The sequence below is a fragment of the Protopterus annectens genome, chromosome 14.part0 (assembly GCF_019279795.1).
Source record: "Protopterus annectens isolate FY-2018-M chromosome 14.part0, PAN1.0, whole genome shotgun sequence".
Taxonomy (NCBI): Eukaryota; Metazoa; Chordata; order Ceratodontiformes; family Protopteridae; genus Protopterus; species Protopterus annectens.
In genome coordinates this window covers 397,175,934-397,200,072 of record NC_056748.1, presented here as the reverse complement: position 1 = coordinate 397,200,072, position 24,139 = coordinate 397,175,934, and the positions used below count along the sequence as shown (strand labels likewise).

General features: G+C 47.4%; 1 protein-coding gene across 8 annotated transcripts in view; it reads left to right on the top strand.

Moving 5' to 3' along the window:
* MKI67 (marker of proliferation Ki-67) overlaps nucleotides 1–24,139 on the top strand; it is a 404,744-nt gene that overhangs the window by 287,932 nt on the left and 92,673 nt on the right. For all 8 annotated transcript variants that reach the window (XM_044056164.1, XM_044056162.1, XM_044056163.1 and 5 more), the window contains one exon: nucleotides 15,140–15,215. In XM_044056164.1, the coding sequence (XP_043912099.1) occupies nucleotides 15,140–15,215 (76 nt within the window). The remainder of the gene's footprint in view (nucleotides 1–15,139; nucleotides 15,216–24,139) is intronic.

Genomic DNA, 24,139 nt, shown 5'->3' with positions numbered 1-24,139 from the left:
CCTCTGTGCGGAGAAGATTACTATTTCTTCGGAAACTGAGCTTTCCCTGCATCCTGGCAGGGACTCCTTCAATGTCTGTCATGCAGTGTGTGCTGGCCACTGAGTCAGCTCCACTATCAACCCCACCAGCTCCGTCCCCTGTAGTGCCTGTGCCCACCTCTGCTCTTCTGAACCGATGCTCCAGGACACCCCATTGGGTGTTTCCTCTTCTTCCGAGGCCTCCCGTGATCTCTGAGGAGCCCCCTCGGAAGAAGTGCAAGAGGAAGCACGTTGACTCTCCTGAGTCTGTCACTTCTGATTCCGACTTAGATGAATCGGAAGGGTCCCAGAGAGATCCCCCTCTGAGGAGGCCTCCTTTTCGGACGTCCTGGAGATGCTCAAGCAGTGGGGGAACTGGAATCCCCTAAACACTTCTGAGGATGTCTGTATTCTGCATGCCTTCGGTTCCCGACCTTCCACCTCCTGGGTGAGTCTGCCTTTCGATCCACTTATGACTGTGGTGGCTCGAAAGGCTTTGTCAGCTCCAGATACAGTGGAACCAACTCCGAGGAGACCTAGTAAATTTATTACAGCACCCCAGGATAAACAGTTCCTTACGAAAGGTGTCCCTGTTGATGCTATGGTGGTAGCAGCAGCCACAGAGTTAGCGGAGACCTCTGTCTGTCCATCCCCCTAACAAGGAGTCTAGGACGATGGACAGATATGGGAAGTGAATGTTTGCTTCAGCAACCTTCTCTGAGATCACGGAACTACTTGTCATTTTTACTCCCCTTCAAAGGGATCTCCTTAAAGAGCTCTGAGATAACCCAAGATCCAACAGCTGAGGGAGCGCAAGCTAAGGTGGCTTCCCAGCTAGCGACTCTTAATTCTGTTAACTCCTCCCATGAGGCTCATTTCCTATGCTGCCAGTGGGGCGAGTAGAGCCATTGGTACTGGGGTGGCCCTTAGGAGGCATGCCTGGATGCGGCTGTGTAATTTTGCGGAACCCTTTAGAGCGTCCTTCACCAACACTCCCTTTGGTTCCTTTCTTTTTGGACCACAGGTGAAAGACACTTTGACTAGGTGTGAACAAGAAGGCAAGACTCTCTGCCGTGGGAGTCCATTTACCCACTCCCTCTAGACCCTACCCCAAAGGTCAGAGTGGTCAGATGTGGTTCCGTAAATCTCAGGGAGCCTTGCCCTGACGCACAGTGATTTATTTTCCTCCAGAGGCAGAGGGGGAAACAATAATAGACGCTGCCCTTGTGGCAGAGGGGGTCTGCAGAACCAGGGCAACAGAGAATCCTTCTCTGATAAGCCCTTTCAGCATCCCTGAAGGGTTGCCCGGCTTCTAATCTCTGAAGGCAGTTAGGGGAAGACTTTCGCTGTACCCAAAAGCCTGCGAAGTTCAACACAAGACAGGTGGGTATGGTCCGTTATATATCCGGAGGTTACAAAATCCCCTTCCTTCAACCCCCCTTGCAGTCAAGGAAGACCCTCCCAGTTGTTCCACCCAATCTGAGGGAGCAAACAGTAATAGAAGTTTCAAAATTGCTAGAAAGAGTCATCCAGGAAGTCCTGGCAGACCAGCACTGATCCGGAACTTACTCAAGGTTCTTTAGTACCAAAAAAGACAGGGGACTGGAGACGGATTTTGGATCTCAGCAGACTAACAGGTCTGTACAAAGAACAAAGTTTTGGATGGTCACGCTACAGTCTATTCTACCCTTTCTGGGTCAGGACAATTGGATGTGCTCTACAGATCTTCAGGACGCGTACTACCATATAAAGATGGTCAGGCGCTCCAGAAGATATCTTCGATTCCAGCTGGGGGCCAGTCATTATCAGTTCAGAGCTGCCCTTTGGTCTCACCACAGCCCCCAGGGTGTTCAAATGTATGGCAGTGGTCACTGCTCACCTGAGGCATTAAGGATTCCAGGTGTTTCCGTATCTAGACTGGCGCCTTACTGCTACCACCAGGCATCAACTCATACAAGCACGGGACTAAACAATCTCAATCTGCTCACAGCTTGGCATCACAATAAATTCCGAAAAAATCTGCCTTGTTGCCCTGTCAATCTATCAATTATATAGATGCAGACTTAGACACACGGGATATGTTTGCAAGGCTACCACCAGAAAGGGTGTCCGTAATTAGTCAGTAGGTACATGTTCTGATGCAGAGCAAAATGATCCAAGTCAGGTACGTCCTTCAAACTCTGGGCTCCTTGGCAGCAGCTATTCTCCTAATCCCACTGGCACGTTTTCATACGAGGATTCTTCAGTGGCTTCTGTTCACTCGGTGGTCTTTCCAAGAGCTACCCATGACACACTAAATCATCACGGATGCATGCAAAAGGCATCTTTCTTGGTGGATGGTCTCCCCACTAGTTGCTCAGGGAAGACCTTTCATAAAACTCCCTCTGGTAGCCACAGTGATGCCTTCCTGATAGGGTGGGACAGTCCAAGGCACGTGGCAACCTCACGAGTACAATCTGCATATAAATGTCCTGGAAATGAGGCGTGCTCCTGGCGTTGCAAGCCCTTCAAGGCTCTCTTCTTCCTGGGACCATTGCTATTCAAACTGACATGTCAGTGGTGTGGTACATCAACAAGCAGGGCAGAACCAGGTCCTACTCCCTATGTCGAGAAGCACTCTGGCTTTGGCAGTGGGCGATTTTCCTCCCAACATTTTCGGATTGTGACGCACATCCCTGGGAGATCCAGCGTCCTAGCGGACAGTCTCAGCAGAGCTAATCTAATGTCTCACAAGTGGTCTCTGAATCAGGATATGGCGAATCTTGTTTTTTGCAAATGGGGACAACCTTGCTGCGATCTTTGCCACCCCCTTCAACAGCAAATGCAGCAACTACTTCTCCCGCTTCCGGGTCACTCGCCCAGAGGCGCTCTAGTCATGATTGGCCCCAGGGACGACTTTATGCCTTTCCTCCATTCCCTCTGATACCCAAACAAATACAGAAAGCAATATCATTGGGTTGCAAAATGATCCTCATTGCTCCCTACTGGCCTCGACAGATATGGTTTCCGTTCCTGCACAGTTACCTTCTCTATCAACCCTAGACTCTGGACCCAATTCCAAAGCCACCTGGTTCATCAATCATGTGGGTTGCATCATTTCCTAAAAACCCTCCAGCTCACAGCATGGTTGCTCCACTTACAACCTTAGCCAGGCTTCCCAGCAGTCCGCGACATTGTGTCCTCTCAAGTCAACAACGAAAATGGAAACTTTTTTCTTGTTGGGCAGACTTGGAATGTGAATCCCTTCTCGGCCCTAGTCCACAATCTTGGAATTCCTAGCTCTGCTGTTTCATTCCGGGTCTGCTGCGTCTACGATCAGGGTACAAATGGTGGCCATTTCTAATTTTCGTGTTGGCTTTTCGAACTCTGTCATTGTCTCATAAGCTATGCAAAGCTTTCTTGAGAGGGGCCTCCAGTGAGAGGTCCCCCTCCACCTTGGGGCCTTAATTTAGTCCTGACCCCCTTAATTCTGCCCCCTTTTGAACCGGCAGCTTCCTGCTCTATCAAGTTCCTAACTTGGAAGATGCTCTTTCTGATAGCTATTATTTCAGCCAGACGCGTCTCCGAACATCGGGCGCTGTGTTCGTCGTCCTTACTTGGTTTTTCATAAGGACAGGGTTGCTCTGAGGACTGATCCCTCCTTTCTCCCTAAAGTCGGCTCAGAAAGCAAGTTAAACCATTCTACAGATCTTCCTGTTTTTTTCCCTAATCATGCCAACAAGGCTGAATACAAACTACACCAATTGGATGTTCATAGGCAATTGCACTTTTACCTGCACAGAACTAAAGTAAGGAAATGGGACCAACTATTCCTCTCTCACACCTTGGGCAAACAAGATCTCCGAGTTTCCAAGGTAACCTTGTCCAGATGGTTGTCGCACACTATTACTTTCATTTATCAGTTAAGGAACAAACCGTTACCTATCAAACAGGTCATTCTACTAGGGCCTTGGCCACTTCTGTAGCCTTCCAGTCTAGGTTGCCCGTGGATTCTATCTGTGCAGCTGCCACGTGGGCAAACCCTCATACCTTTATTTCTCATTACAAGTTGGATGTGGTCTCCAGGAGCAGAGCTGACTTTGGTTCCACTGTTCTGAAGAGTCTGTTCCACTGAGCCGCCCAGGATATTGGGTGCTAGGGACGCTGTCCCAACCAGCAAGAACAAAGGCAAGATAGACAAGTTATGTACCTACCATAACGTTCCATGTTAGTTGTCTTCTCGCCTTCCTTGCGTCCCACCCTCCATCCTCCTGTCCTAGTGGACAGAGGAGTTTTCTGTTCTGTTTCACTGGCTGTGTTCTCGTGTCCATTTTTGACATAGGAGAATATGGCAGGTATAGTCAACTGGTTCTTGACTGAATTATGTTATGTCTGGTTTAGTTATTTCAGACTAGATCTGGGTAGCTATCGCTAGGCATTATGGGATAAGGGGTAGCCTTGAGCCAGTAAACAGCTCTCGAGCTATTGAAGATGGCAGAGTCTGAGCCAAGGATCGGCTCCGATCCCAACCAGCAAGAAGGAAGGCGAGATGACAACTTAACATGGAACGTTATGATAGGTGCATATCTTATTTGATCACTGCTGCAGTAGCTGCATCTCATCCTGTTAATCGGTTACAGAATTATTTGCATGAGGGGAGTTGTCTGCCCAGGTGACTACGTCTGCCAGTATAACAAAGCCTTGTACTACCATGAGGTGCATGGCACGTCTGTAGGCTATCAGACGTAGGTCAAAGTGGCATACCCACTCACCATCCTCAGAACTACTTTGCCACCAGTTGGAGTGCCAGTCTCAGATATCACTCTGCTGCCAGAAATATCTTCTTCAATAAAGATAGTGCTCCACTGGGAAACAGTTTTGTCTTTTGCTGCTGTTTTCTCTTTGAGGGTTAATGTCCTCCAAGAAAGGGAAGTATGGGTGCAGAAGGCAGATTCCACACCCAGTGCCTTTTGTCTCTGCCCTCGCCACGACCAAAAAACTGTTCAGTTTGTCAATCGTTTGTGCCTAAAGCCCTTTGTAGCAGTCTTTCATCCCTTGCTATTTACTTGGAGAACCAGTGTCTGAAATTTTTAGCTAAAAGCATGGAGGGTTCCTTGGAGCTGACTATCGAGCCTAAGAGGAAGGCTGAAAGACCATGGCCCAAAGCAGAAGCTCTGCTTTTTCCTGCAGACGTCTCTCCCGATCCACGTGATAGCCCAGAGATGTGCTTTGTTGCAGATCTGGATTCACAGGCCAAGCCAGTTTTACAGGCCACCTTAGAACTTTATGCCAGCATGTCCAGAGAGGCCTCAGACATCTGGTCCCGATGTCCAGGGGGAACAAAGGCTCATCATGTCGGAAGGTCCTAGAGGAATCGCTCTGTAGTGAAGGTAGGATGTTGAATTTTAGTTGGTAGTGTGTAGGCCTATGTACGGTCCTCCTTTGCATCGGATGGACACTCCTACAAAGAAAAAGCAAAAAAAAAAAAACACACAAATTCCTAATCTCCATTAGATCCTCTAGTGACAATTTTGCTCTAGGCCAGTTCAAGCCCTCTGTGGCCTTTAGGTCTACCTTGGGCCAACCTCCCTCTCCCCTGGCTTACGTGCCCCCAAAAAGGTCAAAACACAAGCCATGTCCGAGGCTTTTTCCTCCGGGGAATGACTCCTTAACTTACTTAATTCTTTCCCCTTTAGACTATGCTTCCCCAGAGGAAGAATCCAATGGGACAGACTCCCCTTTGTGGAGTAGATTTTGGTGAGACTATCTCAAAGATGAGAGGTCAACTTATAAATAACAAAGACCAGAATCCACACTTTCAGTAGATTTAGCATTTTCGTTTTTAATAAAAACTTCATAATAACAAACCGAACAAGACTGACCCTTTTATACATATGTGCCCTCCCTATCCACATAGTAAATTAGTGACATCACAATCAATTAGTTAAAAACAATTGAGATAAGTTCATAAATGCATTAGAATCACTACCTATACTAAAACTTGTGAACTTCCAGTTCCACATTACAAAAAGTGTTAACATAAATATAAAAATATTACTAAACCATTGCGACATTGGTTACATTTTAGTTTTTAAGATTTTTTAAAAATAGCCTTCGGTTTTTAATTTTAAGAATAGAACTAATAGATATATTAGTGTTTAAACCTGGGTGGTGTTGCATTACTTCTCAGCTGCCACCTAAGTTCTCTAGTTTCTAAGTAATCGTTAAGGGGTCCACCTCTATCCCCTAACGTAACTTGTTCAAGAACTGAAAACCTGAAATTATGTCCTACATTGTTTTTGATATGCACAGCCAACACATTTTTCATATCCTGTTTTTTAATGTCATAAGTGTTGGTACATTCTACTCCTAAGGGCATTAATTGTCTTGCCAATGTAGAAACCGGGGCACTGAGTACACATCTGTGTAAAAACTGCCTTAGTACTACAGGTGTATTTCCTTTTATGTATAAATTTCTCAAAATTTGGGATACGAATTTCAGTTCCTTCTATTATAGGTTTACATTGTGAATAAAACCCACACTTGTACATGCCTCTAGTCCCAGAACTGACCTCTGTTCTTTCTAGCATGTCTTTAATGGTGGTGTCCTTTTTGTAGACTATATTAGGCCCCACTCCCACTGTCAAAGTACTCCTTATTGGTATTGAATAAATTCCAATTATGTTGGATTATATTACTAATGCTTGTAAACTGTAAATTGTATTTAAAAATAGCAGCTGTATTGAACATTTTGTTCTCTGTTCCGTGTTCCCCTTCAGGAGGACTATCAAGTCCTTTTCCTAATGGCGGGTAAAATACTCTGTTCCCTCTTGGTAACAACCTCCTGTAATATATTCACAAAATCTGTGGGATAACCCCTCCTTGTCAACATTACCTTAAGCATGTAAATTTGACCTAAAAAAAATCATGATAGTCTGACACCATCCTTTCCAGTCTCACCCCCTGCCCTTTTACTAATGACTTTTTGTGGTGTAGGGGGTGAAAACTGGTAAAATGCAATAGTGTGTTAGAATAGGTGGGTTTCCTAAAAATGGTGGTCTCAAAACAGTTGTTTGGTCAATTTTTACTGATAGTAATATCCAAATAGTCTATCTTCTCATGAGACATAATATATGTAAATTCTAGAAAATCTGTACTTCCTTAATAAATGCAAGAAATTCATTAAGTGCATCTTCATTGTCATTCCATAATATAATTATATTGTCCAAGTAGCGCCCGTAATATTTCCAAAACCTTGCAAAAGGACTAGTAAAGATGTATTCCTTTTCCCAAAATGCTAAAACAGTATTGGCAAAAATAGGTGCACAGGTAGCCCCCATAGCTACTCCTCTACACTGTTTAAATAGCTGTTCTTCAAAAACGATGATATTGGTATCTAAAATTATTTCCATAAGGCGTTTAAATAGCTGTTCTTCACCAACGATGATATTGGTATCTAAAATTAGTTCCATAAGGCTCCTAATCACAAGGATTCTATTGTGACCTAAATCAGTACATCGACATAGATATGAATAGAACCATTCAATACCGGGGGGGGGGCACCGCCTATGCAGACTAGCATTACAAGCTTTGGAATTGGCAGGCTAACTTCAACCATCTCTTCAGGTGGTTAATCCACCAGTGGGGTATTCACAAATAGAATTGTTTGCCTCACCTCTGAACAAACTTGCAACATTTTATGCCAAAGAACCACATCTTCTGGCATGGAAAGTGGGTGTCCTGTCAGTTTCTTGGAAGGGGAAGTTTCCGAATGAGTGTGGGGGGGAGTGTGTGAAGAATCTTCTGCCGAATATTCAATAGGATAGACCAAAAATCTTGTTGGTGACTCCCTATTGGCCAAAACAGCATTGGTTCCCCCTTCTGCATCTAGCCAAAGGCAATCCTCACAGGTTACCTCAGTCGAACAAGGGCTCCCTCATCAACCCACACCTGCAAACTCTCCAACTGATCCAATTGGTGATGAGCACTATTGCCCTTTAGACACGTTTTCCCTATGTGCTTCAAGTCATGCAGGAAGCCAGGAAACCCAATACAAGGAAATCTTGTCTTTCCATATGGTAAAGATTCTGTGTTTGGTGTCTTGCTAGAAACCTGGACAGGCTTATGGTGCATCTCCCTTTGGTTCTTTTATGTATGTGTGAATTGCTCAGCCCTGGCTTGGCTTACTCCTCAAAACATTTGTCAGTCAAGTCGACCTTTTTCACCTCCTTTAACTTACATTTTTGAGACCGAGCAGTTTTTCAGGGGCATCCCCACATTAGACCTCCCAGGAGACCTGTAGAACAGGAGCTTGGTGAAAACAAAGTAAGACTAGCAAATGTAATCCCAATAGTACCTTTTTGACTGAATAACCCATTTTCCCTGCTGCTGAAACTTAAAGAAATCCTTCGTCCTTCCTATTCACTGCACTCTGACAACCCAGATAAGGGCATCTTTGTACACCACTGAATTTGCCTGTCTGATTTGACATGAAAGATCAGTTTTTGATATTTTTCTACAAATTCATATTTGGGCAAATGGTGTGCTGATTGCAAAATGTGCTGATTGCAAAATTTCACCTTGGGAAGCATCTCCACAGGAGGTCCTCGGATACTTGAGCATCTGGCCTGTACCACTATCAAATTCCCTTGGTTGTGTTTGGCCTGATTACACACTTCCCCTTCTGTCCTTTTTTTTCTTGGTAGTCAAATTTTCCTGAATTCAGAGAGCTCTGCACCTCATGAAGTGTTAGATTATTTTCTAGTTTAAGCAAGGAAAGCTGTTAGTACCTGCTAAAACATTTGCTGTTTTGTAATGTTTTCAATGTTTTCTAAAGTCTGATCCAATTCTAGTAGCTACCTTTTATTTATTTTTTTCTGAAGTGTGAATTTCCATAAAATATATGAGGAAGCTGCTTGGGCTTTACGCATCACAGTGCTTGAAAAATATAGCTAGACCTCTTTTCCAGGAGCAAAGAAGGCTTTCACTGCAGTGTTGCAGGACATGTTGGCATACTGCAGCAGTCTGCCCCAAGATGAGTAGAGGTACAGCTGTGCAGCAGCTTATAATAGATTGTTGAATGTTCACTGCTGCTGTAGTCCATTTTTTTCCCTCATGTCTGTGAAACATTCAATCTGAGGTAGGGACTTCATTTGTCAGCAACCTGTGGGTCTTGGATCCGAGCCGGCAATTTATTTATACAGCTATGGATCTGAGCTCCTAGCTCCTCCCCTCACCCATAATCCCCTGCCAACCCCAGTTGACCTCGGATCTAGTTTGCCACTTTTAGAGAGAGCTGGATTGCAGAGATCCTGGCGACTTCAGATAAGTTGTTAAAAAACTTGTTTAAAAAAACAGAAAATCTTTCCTGTTTAACTTGTGTGTGTTTAGGATCCCTTTAGGCTTAACTTTTACCTCTTAATTTTATTTTTTAGTGTTCTTCCCCTCGCTGGTCGTAGTGTGTGTTTGTGTTTTGGGGCCTGGTGTGCATGTGTAGTCCTTTCCTTAGAAAATGTCAGAGGCCCCAAAGCCCATTTTTGCTAAGTGCACCGAGTGTGGCCATAAGCTTTCACCAGCGGATGGCCACACTCGGTGCGTTCGGTGCCTTGGGGTTGAACACCTGTCCTCAGGATGCACGATTTGTGTAGGGTTCAACCCCAGGGCACTGAAAGAGCGGAGGTCGAAGCTGGTCCTGGTGGGACTTTTGCCCCCGGAGTCTGCTTTGGCCTCCGCTACTCCCGTGGCACCTCCCCAGCCTGTGGTGGTAGCCACTGCTGCCCCCCTTCTTCCAGCCGGGATTCAAACTCCCACTAAAGTGCCGGAGGGTAGGGAGGCCAGGAGGGAGAAACACCACAAGCGGCGGGCCGAGGCCTCCACTTCGGGCCCCCCAGCTAAGTGGGCTTCTCCCTCCACAGCTTCCAGGTCTCCTCCTCTGCTCCGATCACCTTGCTTCTCCCCAGGACCAGAGGAGGAGACCCGATCTCTGTCTAGGTTATCGAGGCGGCACTCCAGGCCTGCCTCGGTGGCCTTGTCGAGATCCACCTACGCAGAGTTGGACCACATGATGAGAAGGTTCATCCAGGCCCAGCTGCAGATAGGAGTGCTCCTGCCCCCCCCCCCCCCTTCGGGGGGGAGCTCGACACCCTTTTTTGCTCAGGTAGCTCCTTCTCCGACCCGCTTCTCGGGTTCGGAGCGCTTGGAGCCGGGGGTGGGTCGGCGCCGACAGTACTGGGTACTTCGGATCCGACCCTGCCCTAGAGTCTGTCGGTTCCATCGTCTGATCTGACCTCTGAGCCGTGGCCCGAGCTTCAGATGCAAGGGATTCAGTCTGCCTTTGGCTCCGTCCAGGTCTAAGCACAATGGTCCCTCGGATCCGGTCTCGGTGCCGGTTCTGATCCTTTCATCAGATCCGACTGGGAGTCTGCTCTCGGAGCCCAGGGAGAGCGGCTCCCACCTTCGATGTAGTGGAGAGGGCTCTGTCGAGCATCCAGACCCTTGTCTTGGCTCCGCCCTGCACTCCCTCTCTGTTGGGCCAGGCTTCCATCACCCGGCCACAGGGACAGCCTGCTTCAATGTCCCAGGTTGTTCATTTGGAACAGGACATTGCTGGCTAGATCTCCTCTGACAGGTCGTCGTCCCGATGGAGACATGGAAATGCTTAGGCTCGGGGGGGGGGGGTCTGCCCCCAAGGCTTGTTCATGGAGGCATTCGAAGCAGGCCAGTCTACCTCTACCGTGTCCCCTCTGGCTGACCCCTTGGTGGACCTTGTGACCACTAGGGCATGGAAGGAGCCGGACACTGTGGAGCCTATTCCCAAGCGTCCGGACAGGATATTGAGTCCCCCTGCAGACCGTCCCCACTGGAGCAAGGGTCCCCTTGTAGATGCCATGTTGATGGCGGCATCCACTAAGAGGGAACTGGCTCAGGAGAGTCCCTCGGTCCATCCTCCGAGCAAGGAGTCTCAATTGATGGATCGCCTTGGGAAGCGGGTATTCAGTTCAGCGACCTTCTCGGTAAGGTCTCTGAACTACATGGCACATGTCATCAGGATGCTGCGTGATCTTATCAAAGAATACGCTAACCCCCCCCGAGTCCATTTCGGCGGAGGACAAGCAATTTTACTCCACTCATATGGCCACTCTCAGATCTGTTTCCAACACCTTTATGTGGCTTCTGTCTCACACTACTGAGGGAGCCGCTAGAGCCAGCGGAGCGGGCCTAGTGATGAGGCGCCAGGCCTGGCTCCGACATTGTGACTTCGTGGAGCCCTTTAAGGCGTCCTTTGCAAATGCCCTCTTTGATGGTTCTGCCTTATTTGGCAAAACCGTTCGAGACGCTTTTCTGGAGCGAGAAGGACGGGAAGATGCTGTCTGCCGTTGGAGTCCGCTTCTCTGCTCCCCAAAGGTCCTTTTCCAAGAACCAAAAGGGACGGAAGATGTGGTTCTGGAAATCGCAGCATTCCCAACCTGCTCCGGACAACCAGTCCTTCCGTGGCAGAGGAGGACAGGGAAGACGCCGCCCTAGAGGCAGAGGGGCACCGAGAAATTTTGGGTCCAGATCTTCTCTGATCAGCCCACGCAACAGCCCTGAAGGGTTGCCTGACTGCTCCACTCTGGAGGCAGTCGGGGTGGGGGTGGGGGGTTCTCAAGGCACCTGGCGGCATGCGAGTCCATTACGTCAGACCGCTGGGTGCTTTGGATTATATCCAGAGGTTACAAAATCCCTGTGCTTCATGTCCCCAGACTCAAGAACCTCCCCGATTATACCACCCGATCAGAGGGAGGCTGCAGCCGCGGAAATCCGGCAGCTGCTCGAAAAAAGGGCCATCCAGCCCGTCCCCCCAGACCAGCTTGGATTAGGGTTTTACTCCAGGTTCTTTCTGGTGCCAAAAAAGACTGGGGACCTGAGACCAATCCTAGACCTCTCCCTTTTGAACCTGGCAGTAACCAAGGAGAAATTCCGAATGGTCACTCTTCATTCTCCCCCTGTTACGAGAGAACGACTGGATGTGCTCTATAGACATCAAGGATGCGTACTACCACATCTTAATGGACAGGCGATCCAGGAGGTTTCTCTGCTTCCGGCTGGGAGCCAGTCACCATCAGTTCAGCTCACCACAGCCCCCAGGGTGTTCACCAAAGTTTTAGCAGTGTTAGTGGCCCACCTGAGACTCCAGGGAATGCAGACCTGGACGACTGGCTCCTTACTGCCCCAACAAGGCATCTACTCTGCTAGTCCTCCCTTGCTCCAACACAAGTGATGGACTTCATAGGGGCCGAGGTTGGATACAAGAAGTCTTCGAGCCTACCTCACCTCGGAACGACTACACAACCTCAGTCTTCATGTGCGGGCCATCCTCCAATCAGAAGCTCCTCCCGCGGAATTGGTCCTGAGGGCACTGGGCTCTATGGCAGCGGCGATTACTCTTCTCCCATACACTCGCCTAAACATGAGGGTATTACAGTGGACCCTTCAAGTACAGTGGTCCTTCCAGCTTCTCCCTCTTCACCACCCTCTCTATCAGCAAAGCTTGCAGGAGGGCTCTCTTTTGGTGGCTGCATTCCCCAGACCTCCATACAGGTCGGCCCTTCTGCGCCCCACCTCCCCTAGTCACAGTGACCACGGACGCTTCTCGCCTCTGGTGGGGGGGCATTGCTCAGGCAGAACAGTCCAAGGCACATGGAACGACTCTGCGACCTCCCTGCATATCAATGTTCTGGAGATGAGGGCAGTGCTGTTAGCATTGCAAGCACTTCACAACCTTCTTCCCGTCGGAACCATTCAGATACAGACAGACAACATGTCAGTTGTCTGGTAGATCAACAAATGGGGGAACCAGGTCTTATCCTCTATGCCGAGAGGCCATGAGAGTGTGGGAATGGGTGATTTCCACCAACCGCTTTCTAATCGCAACGCACATTCTGGGATGGTCCAACATCCTGGCGGACAAACTCAGCCGCACTATTCTTTCCCCTTTCGAGTTGTCTCTCAACTCCCGTGTAGCGAAGCAGATTTTTGCTAAATGGGGGCAACCCTGCTACGATCTTTTTGCCACTCCCTGAAATACGAAATGCGACAACTTCTTTGCCCTGATTCCCCCAACAGGGGAAGCCCCGAGATGTGCTCTAGTGCATGTTTGGCCGCCCGGTCTGCTTTATGCCTATCCTCCTCTTCCCCCTCATGCTAAAGATGTTACAGAAAGCCTCTCTGTTGGGGAGCAAGATGATCATTGCCCCATTCTGGCCTCTACAAACTTGGTTCCCTTACCTGTGGTCTCACTTGGTGACTCCTCCCTGGATTCTAGATTCCAGTCCAGATCTGATTTCCCACCCATCAGGCTTACCAACCCCGAACCTGGACGGCCTGAAGTTAACAGCTTGGCTGCTCCAGTTCCACTCTTAATTAGGACTCCCGGTATTTCCTCTCTGGTCAGTCATCTTGGTGGCAGCGCATAAACCTTCCACCAGGGAGGTTTACCGCAGTAAATGGAAGCGCTTTTCAGTTTGGGCGGAGCATCATAATGTGGACCCCTTTACAGCTCCGCTGACGTCAATTTTGGACTTCCTTACAGGGCTTTTTCATCAAGGGACAGTCAAGGTACAATTGGCAGCCATCTCACATTACCATGTAGGTCACGAAACTGGTCCCTTGATGTCAGCTAAACTATGTAAAACCTTCCTCAAGGGTACCTTTTTGCTTAGGCCCCCGATCAGAGAAGCCATACCCCCTTGGGATCTATCGCTAGTTCTTCAGGCCTTGACTGTGCTTCCCCCTTCGAACCAGCTGCCTCTGTTGATCTTAAATACCTGTCTTGGAAAACAGCTTTCCTAGTAGCCATCACCTCTGCGAAAAGAGTTTCAGAACTTCAAGCACTTTCCGTAAAACCCCCTTATTTGGTTTTTCATCAGGATAGAGTGTACCTCGGGACCAATCCATCCTTCCTACCTAAGGTGGCCTCAGAAACCAACATCAATCAGTCCATCAATCTCCCTGTTTTCTTCCCTAATTACCAAAATAAAGCAGAATGCAAGTTGCACTTGTTAGATGTGCACAGGCAGCTGCGTTTCTATATTCATAGAACTGCTGGTCAGACTATCTGATCAGCTGTTAGTCTCCTTTTCTAAATTCAGTTTGGGTAAAGCTGTTTCGAAGGTCACCTTATCACACTGGATTTCCCAATGTATCCGTCTAGCGTATGAGGCTTCTGGGAGGCCCGCACCTCAAAGGGTCTGTGCTCACTCTACTCGTTCCGTATCTACTTCTACTGCATTCAGATCTAGAGTCCCTTTGGATGATATTTGCTCGGCAGCCACTTGGGCCTCATCTCATACCTTTATTCACCACTACAAGTTGGACGTCACCTCCAGAGGTAGAGCATCCTTTGGCTCCGCAGTGCTCCGGAACATCCTTCCGTGATGGCCGCCCAAGATTCCGGTAGCTGGGGACTCTGTTCCACAGGTTGCTGACAAATGAAGTCCCTACTTCAGATTTAGAAGTTATGTACTCACCATAACGTTCCATCTGTGTAGGTGTCTTCATTTGTCTGCAACCATCCCCCCTCCTTCCCCCTGGCCTTCAGAAGATTTAGTATTCCTGCCTTTTTGGGATACCCTTTCAGGTATACGAGGGCAAACTTGATCTGAGGTCAATTGGGGTTGGCAGGGGATTATGGGTGAGGGGAGGAGCTAGGAGCTCGGGTCCACAGCTGTATAAATAATTGCCGGCTCTGATCCGATATCTGATCCAAGACCCACAGGTTGCAGACAAATGAAGACGCCTACTCTGATGGAACGTTATGGTGAGTACAAAACTTCTAAATACCTCAAGAGGTCATTACTGATGCACATCAAGTTCTCTGTTTTCTACCTGGCATATTGTTTTTTTTCTCCTGAGTAGCATGGTTTAGTACCATTCGCATGAGTTGAGGTGTGTGTGCTGATGTTGATGCTTTCATGTTTCAGAAATCATGAGTATACCAGTGAAGACTCAAAGTTGTTTACATGTACTCTAAAAACTTTTCTGACGTGGCAGCTGAAAGTATAAGCTTTTTGTGTATTCCCATGCTTTGAAGTGCTTAACTAAGGGTGTGTATTACAATCTTTGTAGTATGGTTTGGATTGTAACATGCTGTCCATAATTTTAGGTGACTTCTGAAAAAAATGCGGTGCAACTATCTTCCACAGAAGTCGGTGACTTGACTGCCTCTGCAGGGCAAGAAGGTAACTTGTTTTGAGCTTCATTTCATTTACAAACTTAAGTGAAACATTTGATACAAATGTCTGTGGATAAGATGTTCGTGTTTCACTGTTGCAGTCATTACTCTTGGGTTATCCTGCTGGCAGGCTACCCGCAGTCGGCCTGAATTCCAAAGTCTTGGTCCGACATTGGTTACTGTCGTCTCTTCTCTGACGTTAGTGCGCCAGGGATATAAAAGATGCAGCAGATGCCATTTTCTTTAGTCTTTCTTGCCAACTGCTTTTGCTTAGGGCACCGTGCGGCAAGTGCCGGACGGCCAACTCCTGAGAGTTTCAAAATCTAAATTTCAGATTTAGTCTTCATTAAAGCTAAGTACCCCGTTGGGGAAACTTTTTTTTCTTGCTCCAGACCGATATCAGAAAAAGTTAACAATTGTATTTCTTGTGGGAAGCAAATACCTCAAGGATTTTCATTCTTACTGTATTCCTTGCCTAGGCCCTGATCACGACATTGCTAGCTGTCTGTTTTCTGCTAGGATTAACCAATGCACTATTAAGCGTCTGTATGATTTTGCCTTTCATTACTTTGGCCGAAGGTTTAATTATATAATGCCGTCGGAACAGCCGACTGGAGTTTACAAAAAGCGCAAGGAAAAAGAAAAGGACAGGCATCCGAGGTCCAAAACAGACGAGGCCCCACTAGGCCAGTCGCCAGTTCTCAGGTGCTTTTGCAGCCCCTGACGCCTGCTACCTCAGAGCCACAGGCCACTACAGACTCCCACGTGGAGCCGACTAGGCCTCTGGGCACTCAAGGTATTGGACCCTCGGAAACTATTCCCTCAGATGGGTCCGGAGCCGCTGAGCAGGCATCGGCTTCTGAGGATGTTTTCAGACCTGCACAATTATATATCAAGCCTTCCTCAGCTTCAAAGACTACAACAGCTCTAAAGACAAACAAGTACAGCATTCTCCAGGGCAGACTTCCATGCCTAAGAAACATATGCTTAAAATGGCCGAAGACCTAATTACTTTGATCAGGGGTTCCCATCCCCCTCCTGATAAGAGGCCTTGGCAAGAGACAGAATATGACTCCTCAGATCAGGTTTCAATTTCCTCTTGACTCCTGTTCTAAACAGGGATACCCCCCCCCCCCCCCTCCCTATGAGGATTCTGATGCTGATGCTGAAGAATCTATTCCTTCAGCCTCTCCTCCTGAGGATTATTCTTTTGGGGAAACCCTGCATACCATGAGGGAGCTTTTTCACTGGGAGAGCCAAGATTACTCAGAATCTAAGAAAAGGCTCCGGTTTTGTTTTGCTATCTCAGCACAGACCTTGCTATTCCACCTGTTCTAGACATTGTAGATGTATTTTCAAAGTCCAGCCTGTCTCCTGACTCTCTGCCCCCTACACCTGCTACACCAGACGGATACTACAGGGTTCCAGACTCATAAATTTCTATATAAAAACCCTGCTGCTGACTCAGAAACTATCTCAGGTTCCCAAAGGAGTCGAGGCTTCCACTGCAAAATACCTTGCTCCCTCTGATAGGGATTCGAGGGCACTGGACAGATGGGGTAAGAAGTTTACACTTCTGCTACCTTGGCTGTAAGGGCTTTAAACTGCAGTTTCATATGCTTAAATATCAGCAATATTTAGTGTCACTGCTTAAACACAAAACGTTGACAAATTCTGAATGTTCTGCTAAGGAAATGCAGGAGCAGCTGAAGTGGGAAAGCATACTTTGCAATGTGGTTTTGATTCACTGGAGGCCTCCTGCAGGGCCGCTGTTACGGGTTCTGTCATTAGAAGGCATGCTTGGTTAAAGGAACAGAATCTGCCTGATCATGTTAAAGCAAAATTATTGGATGCTGTATTACAGCATGATACTTTGGTGTTAAAGCAGAAGAGGTGTTGAAGAAAATGGAGGAAAAAGCGAAATTCATGCAGACAGTTAAGGATTTCCTACAGGTACAGCCACCCAGATTTAGCAGGAACTGGCGTACAAAGAATTGGTCCTTTCCAGTATCAGGCCACAAAGAGGCAGATACAGACGCCCCAGAGGCAGATCCCAGGCCCAAGACTCATACAGGCCTAAACAATGGGGTGCTTCTACCTCCAAAAGCGGGGAGGACGAATCACAACCATACAGGAAACGGTCCCAATGACTTTCCTCTGCCAGAACCAAGCACTTATCTTTTGGCAGCCCCCTTAGGGGGGAAACTAGCACTTTTTTTTCACTAAATTGGCACATGATTACTCAGGACAAATGGGTCTTGAACATAGTGTCTCAGGGCTACAAGTTCCACTTTCACACCCTGCCAAGAGCAAAAGGTATGCCAGACCTGCCACATTTCTGGATGTTCCAAAATTTGAAATGTTGACTCTGCAGCAGCTACTGCCCATGCTGGGCAAGAAGGCTTGGCTTGTTACTTTGGACCTAAAAGTGGCATACCTGCGTGTCCCAATCGGACAATCTTGCAGAAGATACCTCAGATTCATATCTGGCTCAATGCACTACCAATTCTCTGCACTGCTTTTGGCTTATCTACTGCACCCAGGGTCTTCACCAAATGCCTGGCACCAGTAATTGCATTTTGCAGACAGAGGAATTCAAATATATCCTTACTTGGATGACTGCCTTATTCAAGCAGAGAACAAAGGCATTCTACTACAGCATCTGGCGTTTGTAAAAAGATTACTAATTTGCCTAGGGAACACAGTAAACGAAAAATCAAAACTAGTACCCCCTCAAAAGATAATATTCCTGGGTGCAAGCTTAAATACAACTGCACAGATGGCTTATCTCACGCCAAACAAGACAACTGACTTCTTACTTCAAAATTTTGGCAACAAAGACCCAGTTATCTACAAGAAAAATTCTGCAGGCTTTGGGCTTAATGGCATCCTGCATACTGCTAATTCCATATGCCAGACTACATATGAGGAAACTACAGTGGTATCTAAAAAGTGTTTGGACTCAACATTGCCACAGCCTGGAAACATTGCCCTCATTCCCTGCCTGCAACAGTAGTTTCGATGGTGGGCACAGGCCTGTCACCACAACAAGGAACAGCCATTCACTTTACCCACAGCCAGGCAGACACTAACAGATGCATCTGATTATGCCTGGGTGGCCCACATGGCAGGAAAATGTATTCAGGGCACATGGCCCACAAGCCAGATGCATCTTCATATCAATCAAAAAGAGATTCTAGCTGTTCAGAATGCCCTGACAGCTTTCAAGGAGCTACTTCATCCAGGACAACTACTAATAAAGACTGACAATACTACACTCGTGGTACATAAACAAGCAGGGAGGCACACATTCCTACCCCCTCTGCAGATAAGCCATGACTTTGTGGGACACAGCATTGACTTATCAAGTTCACCTGCGAGCACAATTCCTGCCAGGAAAAATAAATACTCTGGCAGACGAACTAAGCAGAAAGCTCATGGACCCCCACGAGTGGAAACTGGATTCACAAGTCTTCAGCATAACAAGGAAATGGGGATGCCCAGACATGGATCTATTTGCCTCCCCTCAACTGCCAACTACAGAAATTCTGCACAAACATTTACCACAAGCAAGCATGGAAAGTGGATGCCCTATCCTTCAGCTGGATAAAACTAACAGTATATGCTTTCCCCAACTGCCTCTCCTCCCCAAGGTACTCCTAAAGGTCAGACAAGAGAAGCCAGAAATACTGATTGCCCCAGACTGGCCACACCAACACTGGTACCCAATCCTAAAGAACTTGTCTCAAGGACCAGCCTGGACATTACCTCAAACTTCTCATTTACTGACCCAACAAAACAATCTGATCCTGCACAGCCGCATCAGTACCTTTAAATCTGGCAGCATGGCAGATAATGTAGCCATTCATAACACTCCTCTCTCCAAAGCTGTAATGGATGTTATCTTGGAGGCCAGGAAGCCCAGTACCAGAAAATCTTATGCAGAAAAATGGAAGAGATTCTGTGCTTGAAACCAGGAACAAGAAATTGACACGTTTGTACAAATATTCCTCAGATTTTACAATATTTACCTGAGATGCTGGACAAAGGCCTATCCTTTTCATCAATTAATATTCATGCCTCTGCCATTTCAGCCCATTACAATACGGAACCACCTATTTTTTTCTTATCCATTACTAAGGTAGTTCCTCAGTGGGGCCAAAAACATAAGACCCCCAAGAAGAGCACCAATACCTGCATGAGACCAAAATTATGTCTTGGAACTGCCTCCTTTTGAGCCAGCCTCCACAGCGGATATTAAATTCTTATCCTGGAAAACAGCTCTGCTCCTAGCAATAACCTCTGCAAGACGAGTCTGAGTTACAGGCACTCATGGCTGTGGAACCTTTTAGTTTTCCATCCAGTCAGGGCATCTCTAAGGACGAACCCTACATTTATGCCTAAGGTGGTGTCCAGTGTGGCCCTTGACCAAACCATTCACTTGCCTACCTTTTTATCCAAACCCACAGAACAAGGGTGAGACTTCTGCATTCTTTGGACATACAGACAGCTACGCTTCTACTTGGACAGAACTAAAACTTTCAGAAAGACTGAGCAACTTTTAGTAGCATATGCTGCAGGAAAACAAGGAAAGGCCATCTCAAAACAGACCATTTCAAAATGGATAGGCCATTGCATTTGTTTCTGCTACTCGCAGCATGGCAAATCAGTGCCTAAGGGCATTAGGTCTCATTCTACCAGAGCAGCAGCCACTTCAGCAGCCTTCCTCAGAGGAGTACCATCCAAAGACATCTTAGAGGCTGCAACTTGGAGTTCAGTGCACACTTTTACAAAACACTACCACTTACCTCTCTACTCTAAATTCAGAGCAGGCTTTGCCACTGCAGTTCTGCAGGGCCTCGTAGCCTCTCCTAATCCTATTTAGCCTAGCCACCCATCCTCAGCTTTGGGATTCAACCCAAGAGTAATGACTGCAACAGTGAAACAGGAACATAGTACTGTTGTGTACCTACCAGAAATGTAGATGTTGGTGTATTCACTGTTGCAGTCCAGGTTACCACCCCCCTTTCATTTGCTGGGTCTTATCTGTACTTCTCTATTCTATACAACCTATGGTGTATTTGCTTGTAGATGAAGGAAATGTTTATCTTAGTGCATGCATGTTTTTTGGCATACCCTTTTGGGGGTACCTGACATCTGGGGCAAGAAAAACTGAAAAAAATGGCGTCTGCTGCATCTTTTATACCCCTGGTGCACTGTCCTCAGGGAAGAGGCAACAAATGCCGGACCAAGATTTTGGAATTCAGGCCAGATAATCCAAGAGTAATGACTGCATCAATGAATACACTCTAACATCTACAGTTATGGTAGGTACACAACTGTACTTTTTGTAGCCATCACTATATTCTGCAGCTGACTTTCAGAGCCGAGCACCCTTTTCTGCCATGGGCAGATTGACTTTGCCCACACCTACCACAATTTTATGTCATGGTACATATTTGCAGTAATAACTCTTCAGATTTTGCTGTGCAGAAACCCAAGACCAACTTGAGTACCACATACACCTTTTTACTGTCTGGTAGATGCCCTCCCATCCAGCATTTAGTATGCTGGCTCTCTTCACTTCTTGTCGTCTTAGTCCAATGCAGCTTTATGCCAAAATGTGTTGATCCCCAAGCCAGATACATTTTCATATCAAGTACCATGCCAAGGAAACTTATTTCCACCCAATTGCTTTGTAGATTTTGCAAGTTTCTTCTAATTGTCTAGTGGGGAAAATTCCCTTTTGGGTTTTTATGTTTTGCTTTTTTTTTATAGGTCCAGAATTCCTCCACTGTAGGTTGTATGGCTGAATCCCTGCAAAAACCTTTGGAGCAGAATAGAATGGTCATGACCTAGGCTTAATGCAGCATCTTCCAGTCCCTCAATTCCCCTTGTGCCAAAGGAGCTATCCAAAACATCAGATCAGTAGAAGAGCTGACAACACCATCTTTGTTTGTAGCAGTCTTCCTGAGTTTGATGTAGCTGGCGGTGAGATGCTTTCAAAGCTGTGTAGGCTTCTGGCTCACCACTTGGGGAGGCTGCTTTGCCTGGTGCAACACAGATGACTGCTCATTTGGGTCCAGAGCTGCTGACACTAGGATTGTAGTTGAGTGAGGGTGGCATCCCCTGTATTTGTGTCCGGAGGAACCAGAGGTCTGGATCTAGGTTGACTACCTGCCAGTGACACCCCCCTCCCCCCCGACACCACACTCAATTTCACAGACACCATTTGATGTCCTATTCCTATGTTGCAGTATTCTAGATGTGGTATTTCCTGCCCTCAGGCGACTCGTATGTCTGCTCCAATACAAAAGCTTCAGCTTGGCTGTTGCAGTGTGCATGGGACGTCACACGCAGGGTCATAAACCAGCGGCCTTAAATGTAATTTTCTTATTTTTTTGCCAATTACTGCCAACACTTGGTTGTAGCCTTTAGTTGATGTCAGGAAAAAGGGAAAATGCCAATGCGGCTGCCAGATACCCCATAAAGACTCCCATGATAGGTGTGTTTTTCGCCTAGGCCGGGAACACTGTCACTCCTGTGCTATTTGTTAATCGTTTGTGCCCAAGACTTTGCACGGCCGTCTGGCTGCGTTAAACCTCTACATGGAGAACCAGTGCCTTATTTACTTAGCCCTGGATCATGCACCTGGCCAAGTTGCTTAGGCCTTCCTTGCCTGCCGCTCCACTTCCTGATGCACTGCCAACTGCCGATCGAGGGGTTGAGGTGCACTCGGCGGATTAGTCACCTGTAGTGCCGTCCCTCGAAGCAGTTTCACAGCAGACAGCAGGCATGTCCTGACATCAGCCGTCGAGGAGGAACCACTACCAGTGGTACCTCCAACCATGATGCAAACTTCTGATGTGTCGTTGTCCAAACCAGACGTCAGGCCACTCTCCTTACTCCCTAGGCAAAAAGAAGCAGAAAACTAAACATACCTCCTTCTCTTCAGAAGCCACACCAGATTGGCAGGCCTTCACCTTTTCTCTCATGCAGGCCTTTATGGCCCTCAGGACTTCTGCTTCAACCACCTCCCCCCTGCCTTTTCTGAGCTCTAGGCCTGCTTCTGCTGCTTCCCTCCCACCCAGGACCCCTCAAGTCAGGGAAGAACATAATTCTTCCTTTTCATCCGCAGAAGAGTCAATTTCTTGTGTTACCCAGATTACCTCCCCTCAGGAATATTACTCTCCTGATCAGGAATCTGTGGAAGGGGATTCCCCCCCCCCCCCCCCCCCCAGGACACTAGGGCATTACTTTTGGTGAGACCATCACCAAAGATGAATGATGACTTTAAATAGAATGTCCCAAATTACTGATGCCCAACAAAGGTGCTTTGAGCTGCTGCAAGTAGAATCACCCTCCCCTTTGGCAGTACCCCTGGTTTGCCTGCTTAGGGATGCCTTCAACTCCGCTTCCAAGGCCCCAGACTCTCAGCCTGTGTCCGGACCCCCCTTTTTTTTTTTTTGAAGTACCAGAGGACCAAAAATTCCTGGTTAAACCACCCTTGGCAGACCCAGCTGTGATTGCCACCACTGCAGATAAGCAACATAGACTGCTGCCTTCTGCCTCCCTCCTACCTACTGATAAGGATAGCAAGTATATGGATAGGATGGGAAAGAAGGCTTCCACTTCCACTTTGGGTTTCAGAGCCGTAAATTCAGACACGCATGACCAAGTATGCATTAGACTTGGTCTCAAACCTCCATGCTGGCATATTTGCCCGACAGTCCCATTATTGGAACAACATGTAGCCAGGCATTCTGTTAGATGCAGCTATGATGCTGCAGAAGCATCCGCCAGATCTGCAGCATCTGCTTCTGCCCTCAGGAGGTACTAGTGTCAAGACTCCAGAACCTCCCTGAGGATTTTAAGTCTGATATATCGGATGACCCTCTAGACCACAGTGTTCTTTTTGGCAAGTAATCTGCTGACCTTTTTAAAAATCTGTGGGGGAAAAAGCAAAGAACTTCAGGACATCAAGCATCTGCTGGTGTCACCCATCCCGAAGTCTTATAGGAACTACCCTGCTAAGGCCACCTTTGAGATGTAATCCTCAACCCCCTACCTCTTCTTCCAGGTCTAGGAGCTGGGCTAGAAGACCTACCACCTGCAGGCCTTCTGCTCTACCGCATCAACCCAGACGGCCCTTTCAGGACAAAGGATGCCCTGGTAATATGACTGCCATGCCCACCTCCCCCTCTCGGCCTGCCTTTCCCACCATCTTCCCCTTTGGCAATCCATCACTGCAGACCAATGGGTCTTAACCATTGTCCAGAAAGAGTACTTCCTGTCTTGGAAAGAAAGCACCCAGAAGAGGCACCCCCCCCCCCAATCAGGCCCATCTCATGCTAAAAGTGCTGGCAGACCTTCTAAAGCTAGGCACCATACAACCAGTCCCCCAGGACAGGAGGGAAAGGGTTTCTACTCCAGTGTCTTCCTGGTCCCCAAAAAAGACTGCCCCTGGAGTCTCATCTTAGACCTGTCCTATGTAAATCTCCACCTTCAGGTACAGTCTCTCAAAATGCTCTCCCCAGCCAGTGCCTTCATGGCCAACCTGAACCTAAGAGGGCTGCCTACACATATCCATCAGGAATTCCCAAACAATTACTGCATTTCTCTGGACCTGCCTCTCCTTTCCAATTTACTGCCTTGCCCTTTGGTTTATTCACCCCCCCCCCCCCCCCCCCTGAGTCTGTTGCAAAGTGCCTAGCCCCAGCAAATGCCTTCTGCAGAACTCTGGGCATACAGATTTACTCTTATCTGGACAATATCCTAATTCTGGCAGAGTCCAGGGATGATCTATCAAAGCATCTACATTTCACCATGTCCCTTCTGCAGAATCTGGGGTTCACCATCAACCTCCCCAAATCCACCCTGACCCCAGGACAGGACAAGATTTTTCCTAGACTGCAGAATCTGAACACACAA